At 49.8% G+C, this 21,180-nt stretch overlaps 2 protein-coding genes across 9 annotated transcripts; one reads left to right on the forward strand and one right to left on the reverse strand.

Moving 5' to 3' along the window:
• Positions 1-7,187: 7,187 nt before the first annotated feature.
• Positions 7,188-14,011, reverse strand: TYW3 (tRNA-yW synthesizing protein 3 homolog). Of its 4 annotated transcripts, none has more exons than XM_074831730.1 (6): positions 13,639-14,005; positions 13,135-13,293; positions 9,535-9,633; positions 8,653-8,724; positions 8,242-8,375; positions 7,188-7,592 (listed from the first exon to the last, which is right to left on the reverse strand). In XM_074831730.1, exons 1-6 carry the CDS (start codon positions 13,810-13,812, stop codon positions 7,373-7,375), a joined length of 858 nt encoding a protein of 285 aa, XP_074687831.1. In that variant the 5' UTR covers positions 13,813-14,005; the 3' UTR covers positions 7,188-7,372. The 4 variants fall into 4 exon arrangements, with proteins under 4 accessions (XP_074687831.1, XP_074687833.1, XP_074687832.1 ...); XM_074831732.1 differs by having other exon boundaries at positions 13,135-13,215; positions 13,639-14,001; XM_074831733.1 differs by having other exon boundaries at positions 7,454-7,592; positions 8,196-8,375; positions 13,639-14,011.
• A 139-nt stretch (positions 14,012-14,150) lies between these two features.
• On the forward strand, positions 14,151-21,148 carry CRYZ (crystallin zeta). Of its 5 annotated transcripts, none has more exons than XM_074831729.1 (9): positions 14,151-14,324; positions 15,312-15,436; positions 15,772-15,924; positions 17,039-17,202; positions 17,982-18,033; positions 19,641-19,790; positions 20,205-20,306; positions 20,398-20,493; positions 20,749-21,148. In XM_074831729.1, the coding sequence occupies exons 2-9, from the start codon at positions 15,326-15,328 to the stop codon at positions 20,908-20,910; spliced, it is 990 nt and encodes a 329-aa protein (XP_074687830.1). In that variant the 5' UTR covers positions 14,151-14,324; positions 15,312-15,325; the 3' UTR covers positions 20,911-21,148. The 5 variants fall into 5 exon arrangements, with proteins under 5 accessions (XP_074687830.1, XP_074687826.1, XP_074687825.1 ...); XM_074831724.1 differs by having other exon boundaries at positions 14,238-15,228; XM_074831727.1 differs by having other exon boundaries at positions 14,238-14,839.
• The last annotated feature ends 32 nt before the right edge of the window (positions 21,149-21,180 follow it).

A 21,180-nucleotide genomic window follows, 5' to 3' on the forward strand; every position in this document is an offset into this window, starting at 1 on the left:
GTCCAGACGACAGCCCAGCCAGCTTCAGCTGGCTCCTTTCAACTTCATACTTGGAATTAAACTTCGGGCAATATTTTCATCCCTCCCCGCAAAACGAAGGGGGAAAATAAAAAAAAAGGAAAGAAAATGGGTGAGGAAGGAAAGAGGCAGGAGGAGAAAAGACAAACACAAAATGCAGTTCACTTAAAAATATCTCTGCTTGATGGAGGCTAAAAGGTGGCAGCTGTGCCAAAGTAGTGGACCCTAAATCGCTGAGCAAAAAAGAGCAGGGAAAGCTCTGATTGCTCCTAGTACAGTAGTGAATGTGCACTCTCAGCCACAAATCAAGCAAGCTTAAAAAAAAAAAAAAAAAAAGAAAAAAAAAGACTCAATCAAGGCAATAATGGCCTCCACTTCACAATCAGACAAGTGCTTCTACTTCAGAAATCCTACCATTTATGGCTGATTGCTAACCCTGGCCTCATTTCTAATCTAAAGGGCGAGTAATAATTTGGAAAAGGAATTATAACAACTTCCCAGCCATTTGGTAAATCGTTATTATTTTAAAGGGGTGTTGGGAGGCTGTTGCTGTTTGTCAGGTATTTTTTTCCTGCTGCTGCTCCACCACTTCCACCACACTGATTCTCACTGATGTCATACTAGGAGGAAAGTCATGTACAGTGAAAATATATAAGAAAGAAAAGCCCAGAGCGATACTCTGATGGCAGGGCTTCGGCGGGTTAAAAGTTTGTGTGAAGACACATAAAGAGAGACCAACTGGCTCCTTCCCTTTGCGGCTGTGTCGTGCCCGGACGGGGCTGGGGGCTGCGGGGCGGGGACGCTGCTGCCACCCGGCACCTCCGGCGGGAATCGCCCCGGGCGGGATCCCCGAGAAGGGGCGGGGGGCAGCGCTGCCCTGCCGTGCTGCGGGAGAGGGGCGGAGGGGCTCCCCTTGGGGGGCTGCTCACCGAGGGGCTCCCCATGGCGGGGCCTCCCACCGAGGGGCAGCCACGCACCCGGCCCGGCGACGGGGCCGCCTGGGCGCTCGCCCAGCATGCCCGGGGGCTGCCCGGCCCGGCGGAGCGTTCACGTCCCGCTCCTGCCCGCGCGGCCCCGTGTGCGCAGCGGGACGAGGCACCACGGGCCCTGCCCGATGGCCCCTTGCCCGATGGCCCCTTCCCGATAGCCCCTTCCCGATGGCCCCTTCCCGCGGGAACCGCAGCCTGTGTCCGCCGGGAGCCCCGGCACCGTGACGCCGTTTGTTGCCCTGGTTTTCCTGTTTCAGGCACGGAGAACTGCGTATGTAAATATTTCAATATTTAGGTAAATATTTATTCCGTCAGCTGTGATTTTCACATACGCATTTTCTAGGGGGAAACCCCGCCCGGGAGGATGCAGGCGATGCGCTCCCGGCCGCGGGTGCGGGCAGCGCCGGGTCCCCACGCGGGACTGCGGCTGGTGCTGCCGCTCGGAGCCAGCGAGCGTCTGCAAACAGACCCGGCTTAGCAGAGCTCGGGCCCGGGCGCACTTCGCCCGGCTGAGCTCGTCCTGCTGAAAGCGCGGCAGTGGTGTCGTAATGGCAGGCGTTTGTGATAGGAACACCTCGTATTTTAGTGACTCGAGGCCGGGCCGGGCCGGCTCCGCTCCCCGGCTGAGCGCGGTTCGTGCCGCGGGGTGTGCTGGCGGTGGCGGGGTGTCAGGCACTGACTCGGGGATAAACGCAGCAGCAGCTTTAACGCAGCATTAGATCCCTCGTTCCTGGTTTGTGCTGCGAAGGTATCTGTTGCCACAGTCATTTAAGTCTGTATTTTAAATGTGATTTGAAGAGAGACTGATGTAAAAATTTTCAATGACCCAGTGAAATCTGAACTACTTATACTGCAAGACAAAAAGTATAATGCTTCAATCAAAATAACAACTTGGAATGTGTTTTATTAAAATGGAGGTCATTTAATATTACCCTGGAGTGCTGTGGATTCGAAAGCACATTCTTGAATTTGAACTTTCCTATCTAGGTTATAGGAATGCGGGGAAAATGGCCATTTGCAATATTGCATATTTGGGGCCAAATCCTGATCCCGTGGAGCACTAGCCACGGCGCTCCCGCATATATTTTCCAAAAGTGGCATTTCCCCGGGTCCTGTCTATCATTCCGAGGTGAAGAAGGGCCAGGGAAAACGTGTAGATCCTGCGCAGAACACTACATAAAATCCTGCTGTATTTTGCTTTCCCATCACTGCTGTTTGCTGCAGGATTGCGGAGGTGAGTGTGTTTTCAGGAGAGAAGACAAAACCGGCTTCAGACTCAGTGGAATCGAAGAAAATTCTGTCTAAATCATGCCACCGAGGGACGCAAAATAACGGGAAAAAAGCAGATTACGTGCATAAGCTCTGGGCGCATTTCACTTGTGAAATTCATGTATTTTTGTCGATGTTATGCGAAAATATTTAACTTAGCGGGTTACAAAGGAGCAGCACTGCCAGCTGAGCGCGGACCCCGAACTGCTCAGGGACCGGGGGGCCCTTCCTGGGAGGGCCAGTGGTTCCAGTTTAATTGTCCCCGGCTGCGGAAGGGGGACCCCGGCCCGGGGGGTCCGCAGAGCCCCTGCGGCAGCGGTGCCACCCCCCCCGGCCCGCGGGGGGACGCGGGCGCCCGGCCCCCGCCGCCGGCGGTTCGCGGAGCGCTGGGGCGGGTTCCGCGGAACGCCGCAAATCACCCGCCGGTTTATGGCGGGGCCGGGGAGCCCCGGCGCTCCCGCACCGTTGCGACAGTCCCTGCCTCCCCCCGGGGTCGGTGTGAGCCGGCCGAGGCACCGGGCGGACCCCCGGGCGGGGCGGGGGGGGGGGGGGGGGGGGGTGGAGGGTCCCCGCAGGGTGTCTCCGCGGGCGCGGACGCGGGGCTAGGCGGCCCCGGGCGGCCCCGGCACACACCGGAACGGCGCGAGAAGCGAAGCGCGCAGACCTCTGCGCCGCGCGGGCCGCACGCTGAACCCACTCGGCAATCGGGGGGAAAGGCCCTGCTTCCGAGGAACGGCCGAGCCTGCTCTGCGCCGGGGGGGACGCGCCGACCCGCCCGGGGGGTGTCGCGGGTTGTCACGGGTGGTCGGGCGGCTGCCGACCCCTTCCGCCGCCGGACAGCCTGCCCCGGCGGCCGCGGATCCTTCTGCCGCCCCGGTGGCGGCGCCGCTGCCGCAGGATTCGCTCGGATCCGCCTGACGCGGGGAAAAATAACGGGGAGACGGTCCCTGCGGGGGGGGGGCCGGGCCGGCAGACCCCGGGGTGCGGTACAGGAGCTGTACAGCCCCATCGCAGCGTTAGCCGAGGGGAGGAACTACCTGCTTTTTGATACAAATTCAGTTGGCTTTGAGAAAAATCTTTCTGTTCATGGGGTCCTGCAGAAAATGAAAACAAAGTAAGATTTTTTTTTCCCCCCAGTATAGAATTGACCGAAGAACTGTAGCTGCTCAGTTACCATAAATAAACTGCATCCAGAAAGCGGAATAAAAGCTTATGTGTCACGTCCATATGGAATTTAGGCGTTGTTCTCCGCTTCTGAAAGAGAGCTGCAGAACTCTATCTTGATGCCTGGACAGTTGTCCAGAGCTGGCAGACTGAAGACGGTAATTCTTACGGGCTTTGCTTTCTCTTGGTGTAAAGAAATGAAGCAGGCAGCTAGGAAAATGGAGGCACACGATTATCTATTTTTTTAAAGACTCGAATTTCCTTTCAAAGGTTCGTTCAGAAAATGCACAGCGGGCTGCACGGGTGTTATTTTCAACTGCTGGTAGATCAGAAGTTAAACATTCTCCTTAATGCACGTTATGGAAAATCAAACTGACATGCTGTTGCAAAGACGTTGTGTATTTTCAGTAACCTAAAGTACTGAAGACCTTCTAAAGCTCGAGCGCGTGGTGTATTTAATAATGCAAAGTTATTTTAAAAAATTGAGACTAGATTTTACACAATTGCATTTTGTTGTTAAATGCGTAGGCTCAGGCACAGTCAAAGCATCAATAGGAGCGGTGGCTGGGAACTGGCAAGCTGTCCTGTCCCGAGAGTTTTAACTCCATTTGAAGTGATTTCCACTGCAATCTGATGCTGTTACCTTTACGTTCTTGTAAACTGATTTAAGTACTTAAGTTTCGGAGGAAGAAGCTGTTTCAAGCAAATACTTGTGCTTGTGGCAGCTGTGATTTGCATGTGAAGAATGATCTCGGAGTCAGTCAAGTGACTTTCCTGCTGAAGTGCCGGCTGGATGCCGTTTGCCAGCACAACTGGCTCACGCTTTGGCTCTAATTTGAGGAACGACAGCTTAAAGTGATTTTCTGGTGTGGATGCTAAATGTTGCGCGTGAGAAAAGACAGTCAGTTACTGGAGTGAATGGATGCGTCTGCTCCCCGGACACAGCCACGTCAAAGGGAATGAAACGGTCAGTTTAAATGTTACAATGGTTTAATGTAGTGAAAGCAAATAGGAAAATGGGGCTGGAAATACCCTTTGGTTAATGAAGTGGCTGAGCACGCTTACAAATGGTAAAGATTTGCCAGTTTTAGGAGTCTTGTAACTAGTCATTTCTCCTTCTGCCAGGAACCCCAGAGCTGCCCTCCCGCAGGCTGCTGCCTCCCGGAGCGTGGGGCCTTTCTGCCCACGGGGACGCCTGAACAGTGTCACAGAATTACTTACGGGAGCTGGAAATAAAACACAGCCTGAAAAAATGAATCTCACAAAGCATGTGTGAAACTGGGGCGACGCTGGGGAGAAGCATAGTTCTGCCCCGGGGTGTGGAAAGACGAGGGCAGTGGGGCAGGGCGGTGCTGGGCTCCACACTGTCCCATGGTGAAACACAGCCCCGGTGTCACCCCCTGAAACCTCGACGGGGGGTGAGGAAATCAGAAGAACCTTGTTAAAACTGCTGAATATTTTAAGCACTGAAGTAACACGATTTCCTCGTCTTTCACTGGGAATCATGTGACTGTTTATTTTTCTCATTGTAGGGTCTTGTTTTTTGTGTGAGGTCCCTAACAGTCCTCAATAACTGGGGTTAACAGGTATAAAGTAATAAGATGGTGATAGTCAGGGCATCCTTTCTACATTAAGACTGTCAAAAAATCTTCCTGAATTTGGTATCATTTTTAAGAGGAACGTGGGATCATATCACACATCAGTTTCTGACAAACTGTATTTCTAAGAATGTAAATCCTGTACATGCTGTTACATAGTGTGAAGGTTTGGGCCATTATTGTAGTGCTTGGATTGCATTTAAAAAAAAAGTTAAAAGAAAAAAAAAGCTTCCCAAAAAATGTGGTTGCATTGAATACCCTTTCCTCCCAATGCATAGCTCCACAGCTCTGCCCTTGAACACGTACCAAAATCCTGGTTTATACACAAGATCAGTGTCTGTGATCTCTCTCCCACCTTCCACAGGTGCATTCATGACTGTACTACTTGGGAGTTAACCCCAGAATTCTGAAACAGGCTCCTCTGCGCTCAGACTCTTTGGGCTGGGGTTGGAGTCTGAGGTGGTTTCTTTGCGTCTCTGCTTTTTCAGTGCTAAATTTTATCTCCCCGCATGTGGTGGAATATCCCCACGCTGCGAGGGGTGTGGAAGCTGCTGACGTTCATTAACAGCACCCAGGGTTCCTCGCAGTCGTTCCTCAGACTGGAGCCAGGCTTCATTAAATGGCTTGAAATGCAGATGGGGCTTTGGGTTGTTCCAAACTCTCTGAAATCCACACCCCGCCCCCCCCGGCTTTTAAAAGCAACAGCTGCCTCCCCCGCAGGCGAGGAGGGAGCTGTGGGGATGGTGGGACCCCACCTGCAGGGACAGGGACAGGGGCAGCCGCCGGGCTCTGCTGGGGATCCCCCCGCCCTGCCCTGCCATGCTGGAGTCGATGGAAGCTTTGGGGCTTTGGCTCAAAGAAACTCAATTGTGCCTCAAATCAGAAGGGGAGGTCCACAAAAACCTGCAATTCAAAGGCCTGAAGGAAACCCCCCGCACAGTGCTACTACATGTGCGGCGAAAGCCACCGCCCCAGGCCTGGCGGAGCTGCGGTCACCGACCCCCGCCGTGGCGGCCCTGGGCTGCTCCCACCAGCGTGTCCGCTGCCGTGCAGCCTGCGGGACCCTGGCTGTGCTGGCCCAGGGCCCCGCCGCAGTGGCCCTCAGCTGTGGGACCCCGGCTGTGCTGGCCCAGGGCCCCACCACGGTGGCCCTCAGCTGTGGGACCCCGGCTGTGCTGGCCCAGGGCCCCGCCACGGTGGCCCTCAGCTGTGGGACCCCGGCTGTGCTGGCCCAGGGCCCTGCCGCGGTGGCCCTCAGCTGTGGGACCCCGGCTGTGCTGGCCCAGGGCCCCACCACGGTGGCCCTCGGCTGTGGGACCCCGGCTGTGCTGGCCCAGGGCCCTGCCGTGGTGGCCCCACTGTGCCCACGCCACAGGCCAATCCCGCTCGCCGTACGCCCCCGGGAAGCAGCAGCTCCCAAGCATTCGGAGTGATCCCCGCCTGGGTTGTTACAACTAAAGAAGGGTGAGCCCACCCAAACACACGTGGGGTTGGAGAGCAGCGTGGTTCTGCGTTACTGTTGAAGGTTTCCTGTGGTATTTCAGCATCTCACGTCCTCGTTGGTCTCACAAGCCCCCAGTTACTGCTGCCTTTGGCTGCCACCCAGCATGTCCCACTTTCACAGGGGAATTAAAATGTCCCCAGGACACGGGCTCATGTAGTGGAGACAAGGACTGACACAGGCTGGGTGTCACCGTCCCAGATACACCGTCTCCTCTGGTCAGGGTCGTGCTCCGCAGCGTCAGCCATCACCCGCTGCAGGCCCGGGGTTTACAGATTCACCCTTTTCCTGCAGCGGGCAGGAAGGGCCCCGGGCGCGCCCAGCCAGAGCCACACAGGGCAGTGCCTGAGGCCCACGGTCCTGCTCCCTCCTCCGCACCGGGTGCCCTTCTCTGGCGGACTCCGCCCAGCTGCGTGCTGCTTGGATGGGGCATGCGGCTGTGCCCAGGCCTGCAGGGGTTAAAACCTTCAAGGGTAGCAACCCAGTATGTAGAGTTTCCCCGCTCTGCAAAAACCGGGCCTAAACCCAGCATTGGGCAGTGAAACGCTTCCACAGCAGACATGGCCAGAGGCTGCAGCACCCCGGTTATTCCTGTGGTAACTGACAGAGCAGAAGATCGTTAATTCAACGGTGCTGCTACAAAAACCCTCAAAACATTCTAAGGTTTTATTCTGTGCCTCTGTGGCAGTAAACCTGTTCACAATTCTGTTACCTTTTTTTTCTGGTAAGCGTCCATGCGAGCATTACTACTTAGAACAGAGTAGTATTTGTATCTCTTACAAAGAGCATTACAATTATTATTCAGTTTGCCATTTGCTTTCAAATGCCTTAGTCTATATCATCATTTCAGCAAAAACACCCAGACTGCTTTCTGTATCACCCTCATGCTCCAGTTCCTCCCTGTGATCCTTCGGAGAGGTGTGTGGATCTTGCTCCTGAACGGTCCTTCTCTTTCTCCTGTGAAGGTACCTGGAACGACTCTCCATCTCCTCCGAAGGCGAGCTGTTCGTGCTGATGGCAGGCTTCAGAGCCACCTCCAACCTTTTGTAGAATCTAGAAACAAATGAGTGGGTAGTTATTATTGTTGTAGGTTTGCTCAGGATCTGCAAAACCACTCTGAGAAACTCGTGCTTTTGCAGTGAAGCTCTAAAATGGTATCAGGTTAAATGTCCGACCAGATGGACTGCCACTATTAGCAACTACTTGTAACAGCTGGAGAGATTGTAAGTGGATGTAGGAAAAGAAACCGCTCTTAGTACATGCAGGCGTCTCTCCAGCGTCCTTCTGATCCTCCGGCTCTTCTGCCTGTTCTGTTCCTCAGCTGGAGACAAACGAAAAGGCCCAAAGCGCGTGCGACCTCCCACTGCCTTCATAAACCATCAGTTCTGGAAACTCTGCAAAGCCTTTAGTGGCTTAGAGCGTGCACCACGACCTGAGTGCTGCTGAGGGGGCTGCTGTCAGAGTAACAACTGCTGTTAGCCTTAGAAAAAGAAACTTAAACCCTATGCCACTCATGTTGCTTATAGGTTTTTGCTTAAACAGTTTATAGTCTTCAGAGCTCAAAAGATTAACTGAAATTGTATTTTAGACTTCAGGGGGGTTGTCTGGTTTGGTTTTTTTGTTTGTTTGGTTTTTTTTTAACATCACCTCTCTCACCTTTGGATTTCAATTCCGTGAACAGGATTGGTCTGCTCTTACAAACCTGTCAATCCTCCTTATGTTTTCTTCCATTTTCTGATTAGCTACGTGTATCAGAAAGTCAATGTATTCTTCAGAGACCATCAATTTCCCCTTGTGGCTCAGTGGAACTTCTAAGCAATGAGTACTCCGGACAGCCTAAAAACACAGACAGAAGGATTTATCTAGAATAAAGTTTTTTATTTTATGAAGGTTATTTAAATAATATGGGGAGTTTGTTACAGGAAAAAAAAAAAAACACTGATGCACACAAGTTTGCTGTCAACTAAAGCAGGAAGCTATTCCTTTGCTGCAGCACACCCTGTGGTAGCTGGCTATCACACTGCAATTCAGATCTTGGCTCGTAAAAAATCAAGGTTACCAGTGACAATACGATTTGGCTACATTCCTTACAGGTAAGTAGAAAAGTTCTTACCATCATAATTTTTCCTCCTTTGCCAACCGTAATACCAGAGTTCCTGAACCCCGAATTGACAGCCACTGAATGCTGCAGAACAAAGAAATGCCTTCAGCAGGTTTTACACACTTTTACAGCGAGAAATAACCATGGAAGGGTCAAAACGCATCTTACAGTCTCAGTTTTGCAAAAAACTTACTCAGAACCATCTCCCCAAATTAATGCAATAACAGTTACATGACAATGTTTTTAAGATTAAACCCAGGCGACCGCAGTTGGTTTTCAGAGAACCAGTCAGCCTGGACTGTCTGATCCTGACCTGCGGGTGCCGCGGGGGTGCTGAGGTCTCTCTGGGCACTCTGCTGTCTCACCCCAACTGGGAGCCCCGCGGACAGTGGCGCAACACTCCCACAGCTGGTAGTGCAGCCGTGCTGTAAAAGCAGCTGATCAGCTCTCCTCTGCCTTAAGGGAGGCCCACCCCCCGCAGCACTCTGCGGAGCCGTCCTGGAGAAGCTGCAGGCGAAGGTGCTGCTGCTTCAGTTCAAATGCTGGAGCCAAACGGCCCAGCCGGCACCAACGTGGCATCGAAACCCACTGCGTTCAGCCCGCGAGAGCAGCCCAGCCTCGCTGGGAAAAACTTCGTACCAGGCGGCCTGCCTCAGCTCGAAGGCTGAATGGTGGTGCAGTAATTTTGTCTTCTAAAAAGTACAGCAAAATCTCTACCCAGTTCAAACCTGTGTTTTCTTCATCAGCTTACTTTCACTACCCCAGTTACCAAACACGCAGCTCAGCCGGGACTATTCTCAAGTGCTAAAGCTTACTCAGGAGCCAGCACTTTCACTTTTACAGCAGGGAATAAAGCCCAACCACAAGTAACATTGCTACTCGATGTAATTTTACCAGAAGCTGTGCATCTTGCAGCTCTTGACACAGCACATGAAGGACAAATGGTTCAAACTTGAGCACAACGTCGCCAGTGGCTTTCTCTAGTGCTGTCATCTGGAAAAGACACCAAAATATTTACATTAATACTGCGAGTGTGCCCTGTTACTACGAAAAAAGGGAAGAAAAAGAAAATAATAGCTCATCAGTGTGTGAAACAAGCATTAACAAAGCAGCAAATGAGTTCCAAGCAGTGAGGTTTGTTCAGTTGCTCTTGATTTTTCATTGCTCACACTACATAGAAATTCCATGGATTTCCATGATTCTGTTTGCTAAACTGATTAGGTTTGATAAAAATTCATCGCAAGATACAGAAACCTGAAAAAGTGCACTTCCCTCTTTATTTCTTTGTACATTCAAACGGATCGGTAAGTCAGTGCTGCCTGGGAAGGGGACTGTTTCACTGCAATCACATGAAACCTGAGCAGGTTTATTTATTTATTTATTTTTAAACTGTTCTTTAAAATCAAAGACATTTAGTTTCTGAAGTACATTCCTCAACATCAGGAAACTTTCTGGGGTTCATCAGATTAAATTCATGGCCTAACATACTGGATTACATTTTAATCCTAGTTTAAATAATAATGCATAGCCTGCTGTGTAAGAGTTAAAAAGATAAAAAATTCAGAGGTTGAAATTAGCGGCATGAACCCACAAGACAGGAAAAAAAAAAGTAATTTCATAATTACAAAATTCAAGAAATTACCTTCAGACCCCTCAGTTCTGCCAGAAGACTGAGATGCTGGTGGCACTTTTTCCTGGATTTGTGAGTGTGGAGAAAGCTGTATTACATTCTGCATGGTTTGCTGTTACAATTTCTCTACTTTTCTATACTGTCTTTATGCAGAGAAATCTTAAGGGCTGATATTACTTTCTTCCATTCAGAAAGGTCGCTTTGAGGCAGTTACATCACTTATTTCATTATACGATTATTTAATCGTAAGCACTGTTTGCCCCCCCTTTCTTGTTTGCCTTCAGTTGCTTAATTCGCAGCACTAAAAAATTTGCTATGTTAACTTGAGAAATTTGTTTTCCCATACTTTGTTGTTTTGTCTAGCCCTTCTCATCTGTCTTGTAAAATGAAAATATTCACTAAAATCTTCAGGAAATAATTAAATTCATCTGCTTTTTTAAGACATGCTGGCTGAAGAAACACTTTCTCTTTTAAACATTGAGAAGTATTTATATGTGTTTATGCAGCATCTCCTCCATAAATGTTCTCATTTTAAGGTCTTTCTGAATGGCTCAGTTTGTGCACCAGATTTTAAAAATGCCCAAGTAACCACAGCCGTGCTAAAGCTGATGAGAAGCAGAAGGGATCAACACGGCATAAGGCAGCGCTGTGCAGAAACACCTCAGGTCACCTGCTCAGCTCCGCTGAGGCCAACTACGCTGCCCGGGAGCGTGCTGCTGCGGGCAGAGCCAGGCTGGGCTGGGCCGAGCCGGGCTGGGCCGAGCTGAGCCGTTGGTTCCCCGTGGCTCAGCACAGGGCTCTGGCTGTGTCGGCTGCTTGGGCTGTAACAGAGGACACGTTCCAAGCTGCTGTGCTGTCGGCAGGGGTGTTCTGAAGGGTTTCTGTTTCTCGGAGAAGGCCGAGGAATTTAGCAGATACCCCAGAGGGAGCTTTTCGGCGGGAATACGACCAGGTCGGAGAGTCACGCTGACTGAAATCATCTGTGCACGTCAGCGCTGCCCCAGAGCCGCCCTGCAGCACTCGTGTCCTCCAAAAGTGTATCAGCGGAGCGAAGTATCTTCAGTAGAGTTTTTTTATTATCTTACTGTGTCTAGATCATTAATTTCCTGCAATCTCGATTTAATAGAGAAATGCTGAAAATAATGTTCCGTTAAGCCTGTGAAGCCCGAGGCCGCGACTTGCTCCCAGCATGGCTGATGGGAAAAGCCCCGGCAGGAACAGGATTGAGCCCCTCAGCTCCCCAGTCAAAGGCCAGTTCTTTGACATTTTTCTTATACTTGCAATACATGTGTTAAAAAAAAATCCTGTCTACCTGTTAAAGGGAACAGGAAAAATCAGAGTATTTCTTCTCGTAAGAGTCAAAACCAACCTACAGCGTCCTACTCTGCCTGAAATTTGCTGATGGAAATCTCAGCGAGCTCTGCTTCGCTACAACAAATACTAACAAAGACAAAGATTTTGGAGGAGATGTTTGTGTGCATGTGTGAGAAGGTAGGTGTATGGTAAAGTGAGCTATGAATTGAGTGACAGAATTTTGACCTTGTAACGGCTTCTTTTTTGGGGCAGACAAAGCAAAGAGATGTACGCAGAGAGTAGACTATTTTGAAAGCATACTAAAAAAAACCCCACTATATATTTGTCTTTTTTAAATTTCAGGGGATTTTAGGATCATAAATCAAAAATGCAGTGTAAGATGTTCACTGTTACACTAGTTTCAGGTGTCTGTACACGAAAGGCTGTTTGCACAGCAAGCTGGGCTCAAGACAGGTTTAAATTTGAGACAGTTTTTTAACTGAAGGAGTTATTACATACAAAATGAACCCGTTCCTGGCGTGCTTACCCGGACACATCTACATTTAGCGGAAACAAAGGAATTCATGTTGGTTGCTTCTAGAATTGCTGGCCAAAACAAGAAAGCAAGAAGGGCCACAACTTATGGAACAGCTAATGAGGACAACACACAAAATATCTGTTAATCACACCAGACCCGTGTCTGTCAGGCTGTAGTTAACTGCTGGAGAAGGGGATAAAGGCTGCGTTATCCCCCACCCGTGTCCTACAGCAGTGCTGCTGCCTGAGCAGCCTCTCAGCCCTGTCCGACACACAACTCCCGCCAGGCCAACGCCTGCCCTCCCACCCCAAGTGTGGCTTCGCTGGTAACACGGAATATGCCATTTTCATTTAGCCCAGCCTAGCCCGCTAATGGCTGGGTCATCACTGTCCAAAAACCAGCCAGTATTCCACAGAAATGAAGTTTCTTTTACTTTTGGATAGGAAGGCTTTTAAATCAAAGCTCGACTCCAGTCGATGCCTTGCTGGCAATCCAACAAGAAGGGAAAACAAAAGAGCAGGTAAGAAGCTGCCGAAATGAAAAATACATTGTTATGCTAACAGTAATATTTCAGGAAAGGAAGAACACCTGCTTAGAAAGATTTCTGCTTATTCTGAATAAGGAAAGGGCTTTGGAGAAGTAAGAATCACTGCATCTTAGATTTTCAGACATTGTTTTTGGAAAGACAAGGCTTCTGCTACAGTAGTAGCAACAGTAATTATGACTTCTTGCTGAGCTACTGAGATGTGGAGATTTATGTGACTCCAGGCAGTTAGAAATTATTCAAGTTTCATATAGCTCCATTTACAGGCAGGCAGAGAATTTGATATTAAGCTTAAAAGCATTCTCTTCAAAACAGGTCTTAAGCAGAACGTCTAGAGAAAAGTTTATTTTGAAATTAGAGTGTCAGTTCATCTCAGTAACAGGAATAAAAAAGCTAAAGATTTCTTTATATTTTACATGACATGTTTTCCGTGACATTTGGAACACTGCACTAAATAAACAGAAAAGTTGTATTGCGTTGTGCTCTTACCACATCATCTTTGATACACGTTTCATGCGTCACCATCAGCCACGTGCAGTTTTTCTTGTGGATCCCGCAGCCGCTCGTGTCCTGGTGACGGAGAGAATCGATTAAACGGTCCCTGCAGATGGGTGACGCTCGATCTTGTGCTTGTATAAAAAAACGGCCCTTCAGAATAAATAACGTGGCTTTTAAAAAACCCGTATTTTCTTAGCGCGTGAAGACACGTTTACATAAAAGCAGCTTAAAACGGATATATGGATGCTCGTGCAGGCTCTCGGTCGGACACAGGTCAGGCCGCGGCCCGGCAGCTGACGGGCAGATCGGCGGCCCGGGGCGAGCGGGCCCCGGGGAGGGCGCCGGTCCCCGCCCCTGCCCGCCGCGGCCCCGGGCAGGCGAGACCCGCGGCCGCCGAGAGGCGCCGCCGCGGCCGGCCCTGCCGGCTCGAGGGGCCTCGGGAGCCCCAGGCCTCGGCCACGGCGGGGGGAGCGGCGGGACCCCTGCGGGACTCACCGCGGCGCTGCCCTGCGCCAGGACCAGGCGGCCCGAGCAGGAGCTGGTGGTGCAGAACGGGGCTCGCCCGTTGAGGAGCCGCACAACGGCGGCGGCGCGCTCGTCCAGGGCGCCCTTCCTGCTGCCGTCCGCCCGCGCCAGCCGCTGCGCCTTACGCCGCCAGAACGCCGCCATGACGGGCGGGGGCGGGGCGCGCCCGACGGGAGGCCGCCAGGGACAAACTCCGCACGCCAGGGCGGGCGCTCTCCGCCGCCGCTCGGGCCCGCGCTCCGCCGCAGCTCGGCGGTGGGCGCGAGGGCTCCGCGGCGCTCTCCGGGACCCCGGGGCGGAGCGGGGCGGTGCTGGCGACCGCCTCCCGCCGCGGCGAGACGGCTGCGTGGTGCGGCGCCGGGGGCGTGTCCGGGACGGGGCCCCCCCGCCGGCGCTGAGGGGCCGGGCCCGCCCCTCCCGCTGCGAGGCCGCTCCGGGCCGCCGCCTCCGCCGCCGCGTTCCGCCCTCAGCAGCCGGGCCCGGCCCCTCTCACCCGGCCGCGCCCCTGCGTGCGGCGAGGGCCCGGCTCCGCGTCCCGCCCGCTCCAGGCCCCGGGCGGCGGGGAGGGCCCCGGGCGGCGGGGGAGTGGCTCGGCGGTGGCCGGAGCCCGCCCTGGTGCCCCGCAGCTCCGGCCCGGCCGCCCCGTGTGGACTCTGGTAAATGTGTCGCGTCTCGGGGGTGTCTGTGGCGCGTACCCCTGGGCGAGCGCTCCTGACCGACCGGGTATCGGCGGCCGAGCAGCCTCGCGGGCTGTATCCGTGAGGAATAAAGCGGGGATTGAGCGGGCGCTTCCACAGGCTGTAACCGCCTCTGGGCAGAAGCTGCCTCTGCCGCCAGGCCTGGGGTTCTGCAGCTGGCGCTGGGCAAAGCGCGATCTCTCGGCTCCCTTCAGCCTCCTCCGCCTGTTTCTGTCCCGGGTTTATGGCGTTGTACCAGCAAAGCTGCTCTCTCTGGATCGATGGGATTCCTGAGCCAACCGTCCCTAACTCCCGTAGCAGGGAGCCCGCTCGCCGTGCTCGCCGGTCACCTCGCCCAGGGGCAGGGCCCGGAGCCGCCGCGGCCCAGGGCTGTGTTCACCCTCCCGCTGCGGGGCCCAGCCCGGCTGGAGCGGGGCGTTGGAACCCTCAGTGTCTGTGCTTCAGCTTTTGCCGACGCCTTTTCACGTCCTAGGGTATCGCCTGGTTTGATAGCTGATAAATAGTTTTTTTGTAGGTTTTTTTGCATGTAAGTTTAACAGCAAGCAGGAGCAGTGCCCGTAGTGCCGTGTGGTTACGACAGGCTGTCGTGCAAGGCTGTGACAGTAGCCCTGTGCCGGGCTTTTCCCCGAGGTTCTGTACATCTCTGCGTTATGTGGAGCAGTGTGGTGTGCGCAGCAGCCACTGGAGAAATCCTATGGTTAAATTATTGGGATGAGATTCTCTTAGTGCCCGTAAAGTCCTGCAAACGGTGGGCTTAATTTCATGCCTGTTGCAAGATTTGTGAAAAAAAGCCAACCAACCAACCAAGAAACCCCCACATTTAAATCAAGAGTGAGGCTTGATTTAATCGATTGCTTGACAGGTGGTTGTCTGATTTCTTTGTTTTGAAAATGCAGCATAAATTATGAAGCCAATACAATATTATTGTTTCCCCCCCCCCCCCAGATATCCTGATTGCTATGGCAGCCACAAGAAATGTGATGAGAGCTGTCAGAGTTTTTGAATTTGGTGGCCCTGAAGTACTTAAACTCCAGTCAAATGTCTTAATTCCTGATCCAAAAGAAAATCAGGTAGGTATGAGATCTGTGAAGTGGAATAATGATGTTGAATGATAACAGGTACATTCAGAGCAGAATGAAGAATGCAAACCAGAATTTTTCATCTTGAACATGTAGTTTTTGGTCAGCGCATTCACACTACCCAAGACATCACGTTTAAGAAATGTGGGCTTTTTACTGTTCTATGGGCTACATATTCCATATAAAGGATTTCCCGAAAATGGCTTCAGTTCAACTCTGAATTTTCGCTGACTCTGTTTAAGAATTTAGTTAAAATGCCGTGATACTTTGTGAATTCACGTTCTAAATCTTTTTAATTATTGCTTAAGAAGCATCTTTTGTTTTAGGTGTTAATTAAAGTCCATGCCTGCGGGGTGAATCCTGTCGAGACATATATTCGTTCTGGAAATTATGCTAGAAAACCAGCTTTGCCCTATACTCCTGGCTCAGATGTGGCTGGTGTCATAGAAAGTGTTGGGGAACATGTGACTGCATTCAAGGTATTCATACCCTGGGTTTTAAGCCATTACGGTGATTGTACCCTCTCTGTGTGATTGCTGTGCTGCTGTTCTGTTTTATTGCTTGTAATCATGTAACCTGTTGGGGGGATCACCCTGACTGCCTGGTGAGAGCGTGCAGCGGGGTGGGGTGGGGGGCAGGCGCCGGTGCCATGGGCCTCCGAGTGTGGCGGGGTCTGAGCAGAGGCACTGCAGTCGGTCTGCGTCAAGCCCTGACCCCGGGTCTGCAAAGGCTATGCTTCAGGACCGTTGTTACAGCATCGCAGAAGTATTTGAAGTTCCTGTTTGAGGTAATAATTTCATGCAGAGCTGAAAAGTTTTCTGTAAAGTTTTCTAGGTGGAAGTAGCTTTTATTTTACTTATTTATAAAGCCCCATAAATTACATATTTTTGTTAAAACTCTTCAAATACTTTATTACTCCAGTCTAGTAATTTTACTTAGGTTTTCTCAGGGAGAAAGCCTTGGGACAGGAGAAGGCAATTATCAGTTCGCTAAAAGGTATCTATGAAATTTATTTATTTTTTAAGTCTGTTCTTCCCTTCAAGTCACTAGACTGTTGGTCCCAGACAAACATAAAAACTGCAGTTAAAATTCTGTTGGAATTTCCTGACTTGGAATTTATGTAACTGTTGTGGGAGAGATGAGAGGTCACGGGGTGCCCTGCTGAAGAGCAGCACCAAGACTGAGTTACCTTTGGGTGTACTAGGAGCATGTCTTTTTTCCACGCTTAAACAAAAATAATTGAGAAATGCTTCTTTTGTGTTTGTAAAAGCTTTTGAGGTTTTGTGTTTGGAATTCTTTAGTGTTTGGGTTCATTAAGGTTAATATTAGTGAGATGGTAGGTTTGTGTGTTACGCTGTAGAGCGGGGATTATAATTATGACGCTTAAATGTGAGTATATGAAATTATATGGTTTGCGTTGCATTGATTGTATGTATTAGCATTTATAAAAATCTTCCCTGTGACAAATATAACTGGTTGTTTTTAACAGGAGAGCTGTTAGGAATAGCCTAACCTTCTGTGAACTGGGTCTTGATGTATACTGAGGAAAAAATAAGGGAGATGATTAATTTATTTCCTTTCCCCCCTTTCTAGAAAGGTGACAGGGTTTTCACCATTGATACGATCTCTGGAGGATATGCAGATTATGCAGTTGCTGCAGCTAACAGAGTCTTTCCTTTGCCGGATAAATTGGACTTCAGGCAGGGAGCAGCGATTGGAATACCCTACTTCACTGCTTATCGCGCTCTGGTCCAAAAGTAAGGTGCCAAGTCCAAGGTAGTGCGTTTTGTGCTTGAATATTGAAAACATTGAAGCTCTTGTTTTCATTGCCCTGTAAAATGGGGGGAGATCAATGAGTGGGAAATATTTAAAATGCTTAAGTTATATTTGTTATACTGGTGGAATTGCCAGTTAATTGTTACCTAGAAGCTAGTGACTGTAGTTTCCTGTCAAGTCTTCTTAAGAGAACATACCTGGAAAGGCTTCTTCGATAAGTATCATGTAATAAAACGTGTAACACTTTTTCAGTACTCATTGGTGTTTTAGCTAGGGAGGAAAACCAGGAATAGTTCTGATTTCTTGATGAAGTGGACAATGTGCCGTGGAGCAGACCCGCCTTGTTCCCTCCTGGGCCTCCCTGCCAGAGGCGCTGGGTGCGGCAGGACAGTGTAGCCAGCAAAAGCCAGGCCTCCCTGTCGGCTTGGGACTGGAGGTCTGGTTTAGTGTGACAGAATGAGTGATTAGAACTAGTGGGGGTTAGTTTAGGGTCTGTAACAGGTGAAGATCATGAGGTTCAGTACCAGGCTGTTACTTGCTGCTAGTTGCACCTTGACATAATTGCGCGTTCCTTCATAAATGATCTGGTTTATTTTGCCTCCTTGTTTTCCCAAGGAGGCTGATTATCCCTGTTTAGCCATAACATAAAGTGGAAATAATACTGAGTGAAAGATGGGATGTGATGTCAGTATATGCAGTCTGATGCTTGATGGTTGTGTGCTGCAATCATAACGCCAATATTTTCTGTTTCTCCATGCAGAGGGCGTGCCAAAGCAGGGGAGAGTGTCCTAGTGCATGGTGCCAGTGGGGGAGTAAGTATTTTGAGAAGACAAGTTATAAGAAGTGCTGCTTTCTGTCCTTGTATCTGCTTTCGTCTGTGATATGGTTTAAGGTCACATTTATATCAATGGATTAAGAAAATCAGGATTTTATTTCAGACGCTTTAGGATACCTTTTTCTTAGAGCAAACTCTGTTATTCCAAATAGCTGTGAAACTGCGTGAGTGATTGTGTAAGGCCCCTCCTCATACAGAGTGTCCCATAATAAGCACATTATCACAGTTGGAAGTTGGAAGCTTTCTAACTGGTCTTCCTGAGATATAACTAATAGCAGAAAGCTGTAATTTTAAAATATGTGCAAGTTGCTGTCAGTTCTGTGAGCAGCGATCACTGGTGCACAGTAGCGATGCGTTTCTGGGGTGTTTTTACCCATCAGCTAACAGCGAGCTGCACAGGGCGATGCTGGAATCTCTGAATCCATGTCTGAGTGCTGGGTGAAACTGAACACACTGTTTTCTGTGGTTTTACATGACAGGCTAACTTCAGGACTCTTTTGCACCACATTCTGGTTCAATTTATCCCCCATACTCGGTGCTTTGTTGCTCAGCTTCTGGTGATGCGCCAAACAGCTGCTCTAAACAGGCAAAGTTTCCTTAATTATTTGGTAGACAGCAAAAAGGTGATTATGACAGTCTCATACGTATGAGGAGGAATTCAGATCTCATTCCAAGATACTACGTTCAGCGTTGTCGCCTCTTTTTTTTTTCCCTTAAGCTAAATGTAGTGTTTCTATTCTTACTTATATTTCTTGCAGATATATTCCTTTGGTTTGCAGAAGCACAGAATGCGATTCTGTTGCTCTGTGCTCTTGTAACCTTTGCTGTAGGAATACTTGTAAAAGCAGTGGGACATGTGTGGGGGTGATGCGCATGCTGAAGAGAAAAGATGGTTTGTGCTGCGTCTTTTCTTTCAGGTGGTGCTGACTCCCATAATGATTCTTCAAAACGTGCCTCCTTTTGTGGCCCTGCATTTTTAAATGCAGAGGCACAAAATGGAGCTTTGCTCTGCGCGGAGCCGCGCCGGGGGTGGCGTTGGCACCCCTGGGGTGGCCCTGGGCTCTTGGGAAGGCAGCCCTCGCCTCGAGGCAGCTCTGGCCTGCAGAGCTGGGATGAGACACTGACAGTCTGGTTTCTAAAGAAATCATTTGATCTGTCTGTGAAAGGTGCAAAAGAGATGTTAATAAAATTTGTGCTTGCAGATGTTCTTTGCAATATGTAACGCTGGTATCGGTAGCAGGGGATTCTCTGAAAAGAAGCATCTCCTTGGCTTTGTAGCAAATACACCAGCTTTAACAGATGGACACATTCTGCATGGATTTATGGCAAATGCTGATGGCTATTAAACCACAAAACTTTACTATGCTTCTGTAAATATCGTTTCTTTTTTTTAAAGATTGTTTGGCTATCTTTAAGATCCAAATTACTTATTATGGCTAAAAAAGTGTTACCAAGCCAACTTTTTAAATGGGTAAGTTCCAAGTTGCTGGTAGAACATATGAAATTGAAAATCCTAAGAAAGAGAGAGAAAAAAGACTTTTTTTTTTTTTTCTTTTCTTCCTCCCCCCCCCCCCCCCTCCTTAGGTGGGAATAGCAACATGTCAGATTGCCAGAGCTTATGGTTTAAAGGTTTTGGGTACAGCAGGAACTGAGGAAGGCATGAACCTGGTTCTGAGAAATGGCGTTCACCAAGTCTTTAATCACAGAGAAGCTAATTACATTGATAAAATTAAGGTAAGTGTGTTTCAGGGCTAGGTGATGCAGTATGTATTTTTCTTACTAACAAAATGTGAACAGGTTTTTGCACAAGTTTTTTAAAGAAGATTTATTCAGGAGCAATAATGTGCTGCCTTTTTTACTTCTACCCAAGGAGAAACTTTTCCAGGCTGGAAGAGCTGAACTTTGTTCTCAGGCAATGGCATTTAGAACCTCTTGCATTCCAGGAGTCCCAGTAGGGTAGCATGTCATAATTTGGCATATCAGACCATACTAAAATTAAACTTAGTAGCCATCAGCCTTAGTACAAAGGCTGTATTCAGAATTGAAACAATAAACTGTAGAATGTGTGTTATCTGTAGCATATGAAATAAACGGTGGTAGCCCAGCACTAACTGGAGTGATGTAAATAACACCTTACGTCCTGTACAGGCATGCGCAGGGGTGGAAGGAGTCGATATAATAATAGAAATGCTCTCTAATGTCAATCTCGCTGCTGACTTGCAACTGTTGTCCTGTGCAGGAAGGGTGATGGTGAGTATTTTTTGTCACTGGCTTTAGTTTGTGCATTTAGCAACGCAGTTCAACAGTTGTACCTTGAACTCTTTTGATTTGTTTGTGACAGGTTGTGGGCTGTAGAGGTCCTATTGAGATAAATCCAAGAGACACCATGAGTAAGGAATCCAGCATAATTGGAGTTAGTCTGTTTCTTGCAACTGAGGTAAGAAACATTTTTATTTTAAAGAGTTTTTGGTTGATTTGTTCCAACCCCTGTTTCCAGTTGAAATCATTTGGAGGAGTGAAGGCGTAACTCCGCTGTAAGGAACTTGCTTGTTCATTCCTTTACGTTTTGATTTACTCTCAGAACATCATAAGATATTTTCGGGTTGTGAAATCTCATTTCACACTCGCGTAACTAGCCAGTACATTTCTAAAGCATGAGGGGCGCATGGTGAAAGCTGTCCTCACCCCGCAGGAGGAGAGGCATGCGTGTGCAGCGGCAGTGCTGGCTGGCGTGGAAGCTGGCTGGCTGAGCCCGGCCGTGGGCTGCGGGTACGCGCTGGGCAGGGCGGCCGAGGCGCACGCGGACATCATCGGCGGCACCGGGGCTGCGGGGAAGGTGGTGCTGCTCCCCTGAGCTCCCCGCGCTGCTCGCACCGCGCCCGGCACCCGTCTTCAAAACAGGCTTTGCATCAGCTTTGGCACCCACAGCCGACGCTCACAGGAGTTACAGTAATTGATTAATTACAATCTGCTTTCTTTCTGTAATAAGCGGAGTTGCATATACTTGGAAGTAATTTTTGTAGCTTTTTTGGCTGACATGGAAACAATAAATTTTCTTGGCTGCTGTGGCCTTGTGCCGCAGGGGAAACTAATACCTCGGGTAGGATTTGATACCACAGCAGGG

The sequence above is a fragment of the Strix aluco genome, chromosome 8 (genome assembly GCF_031877795.1).
Source record: "Strix aluco isolate bStrAlu1 chromosome 8, bStrAlu1.hap1, whole genome shotgun sequence".
NCBI lineage: Eukaryota > Metazoa > Chordata > Aves > Strigiformes > Strigidae > Strix > Strix aluco.

Excerpts from the sequence above, each read along its gene's own strand:
- TYW3 (XM_074831730.1), bottom strand. The coding sequence starts at position 13,812 with ATGGCGGCGTTCTGGCGGCGTAAGGCGCAGCGGCTGGCGCGGGCGGAC. Across the intron at positions 8,725-9,534 it reads TGCAAGATGCACAGCTTCTG|CATTCAGTGGCTGTCAATTC; the intron begins GTAAAATTACAT and ends TTTGTTCTGCAG. Across the intron at positions 8,376-8,652 it reads AAGGAGGAAAAATTATGATG|GCTGTCCGGAGTACTCATTG; the intron begins GTAAGAACTTTT and ends CTGTGTTTTTAG.
- CRYZ (XM_074831724.1), top strand. The coding sequence starts at position 15,129 with ATGCCTGTTGCAAGATTTGTGAAAAAAAGCCAACCAACCAACCAAGAA. Across the intron at positions 15,925-17,038 it reads AACATGTGACTGCATTCAAG|AAAGGTGACAGGGTTTTCAC; the intron begins GTATTCATACCC and ends CCCCCTTTCTAG. Across the intron at positions 20,307-20,397 it reads CCTGTGCAGGAAGGGTGATG|GTTGTGGGCTGTAGAGGTCC; the intron begins GTGAGTATTTTT and ends TGTTTGTGACAG.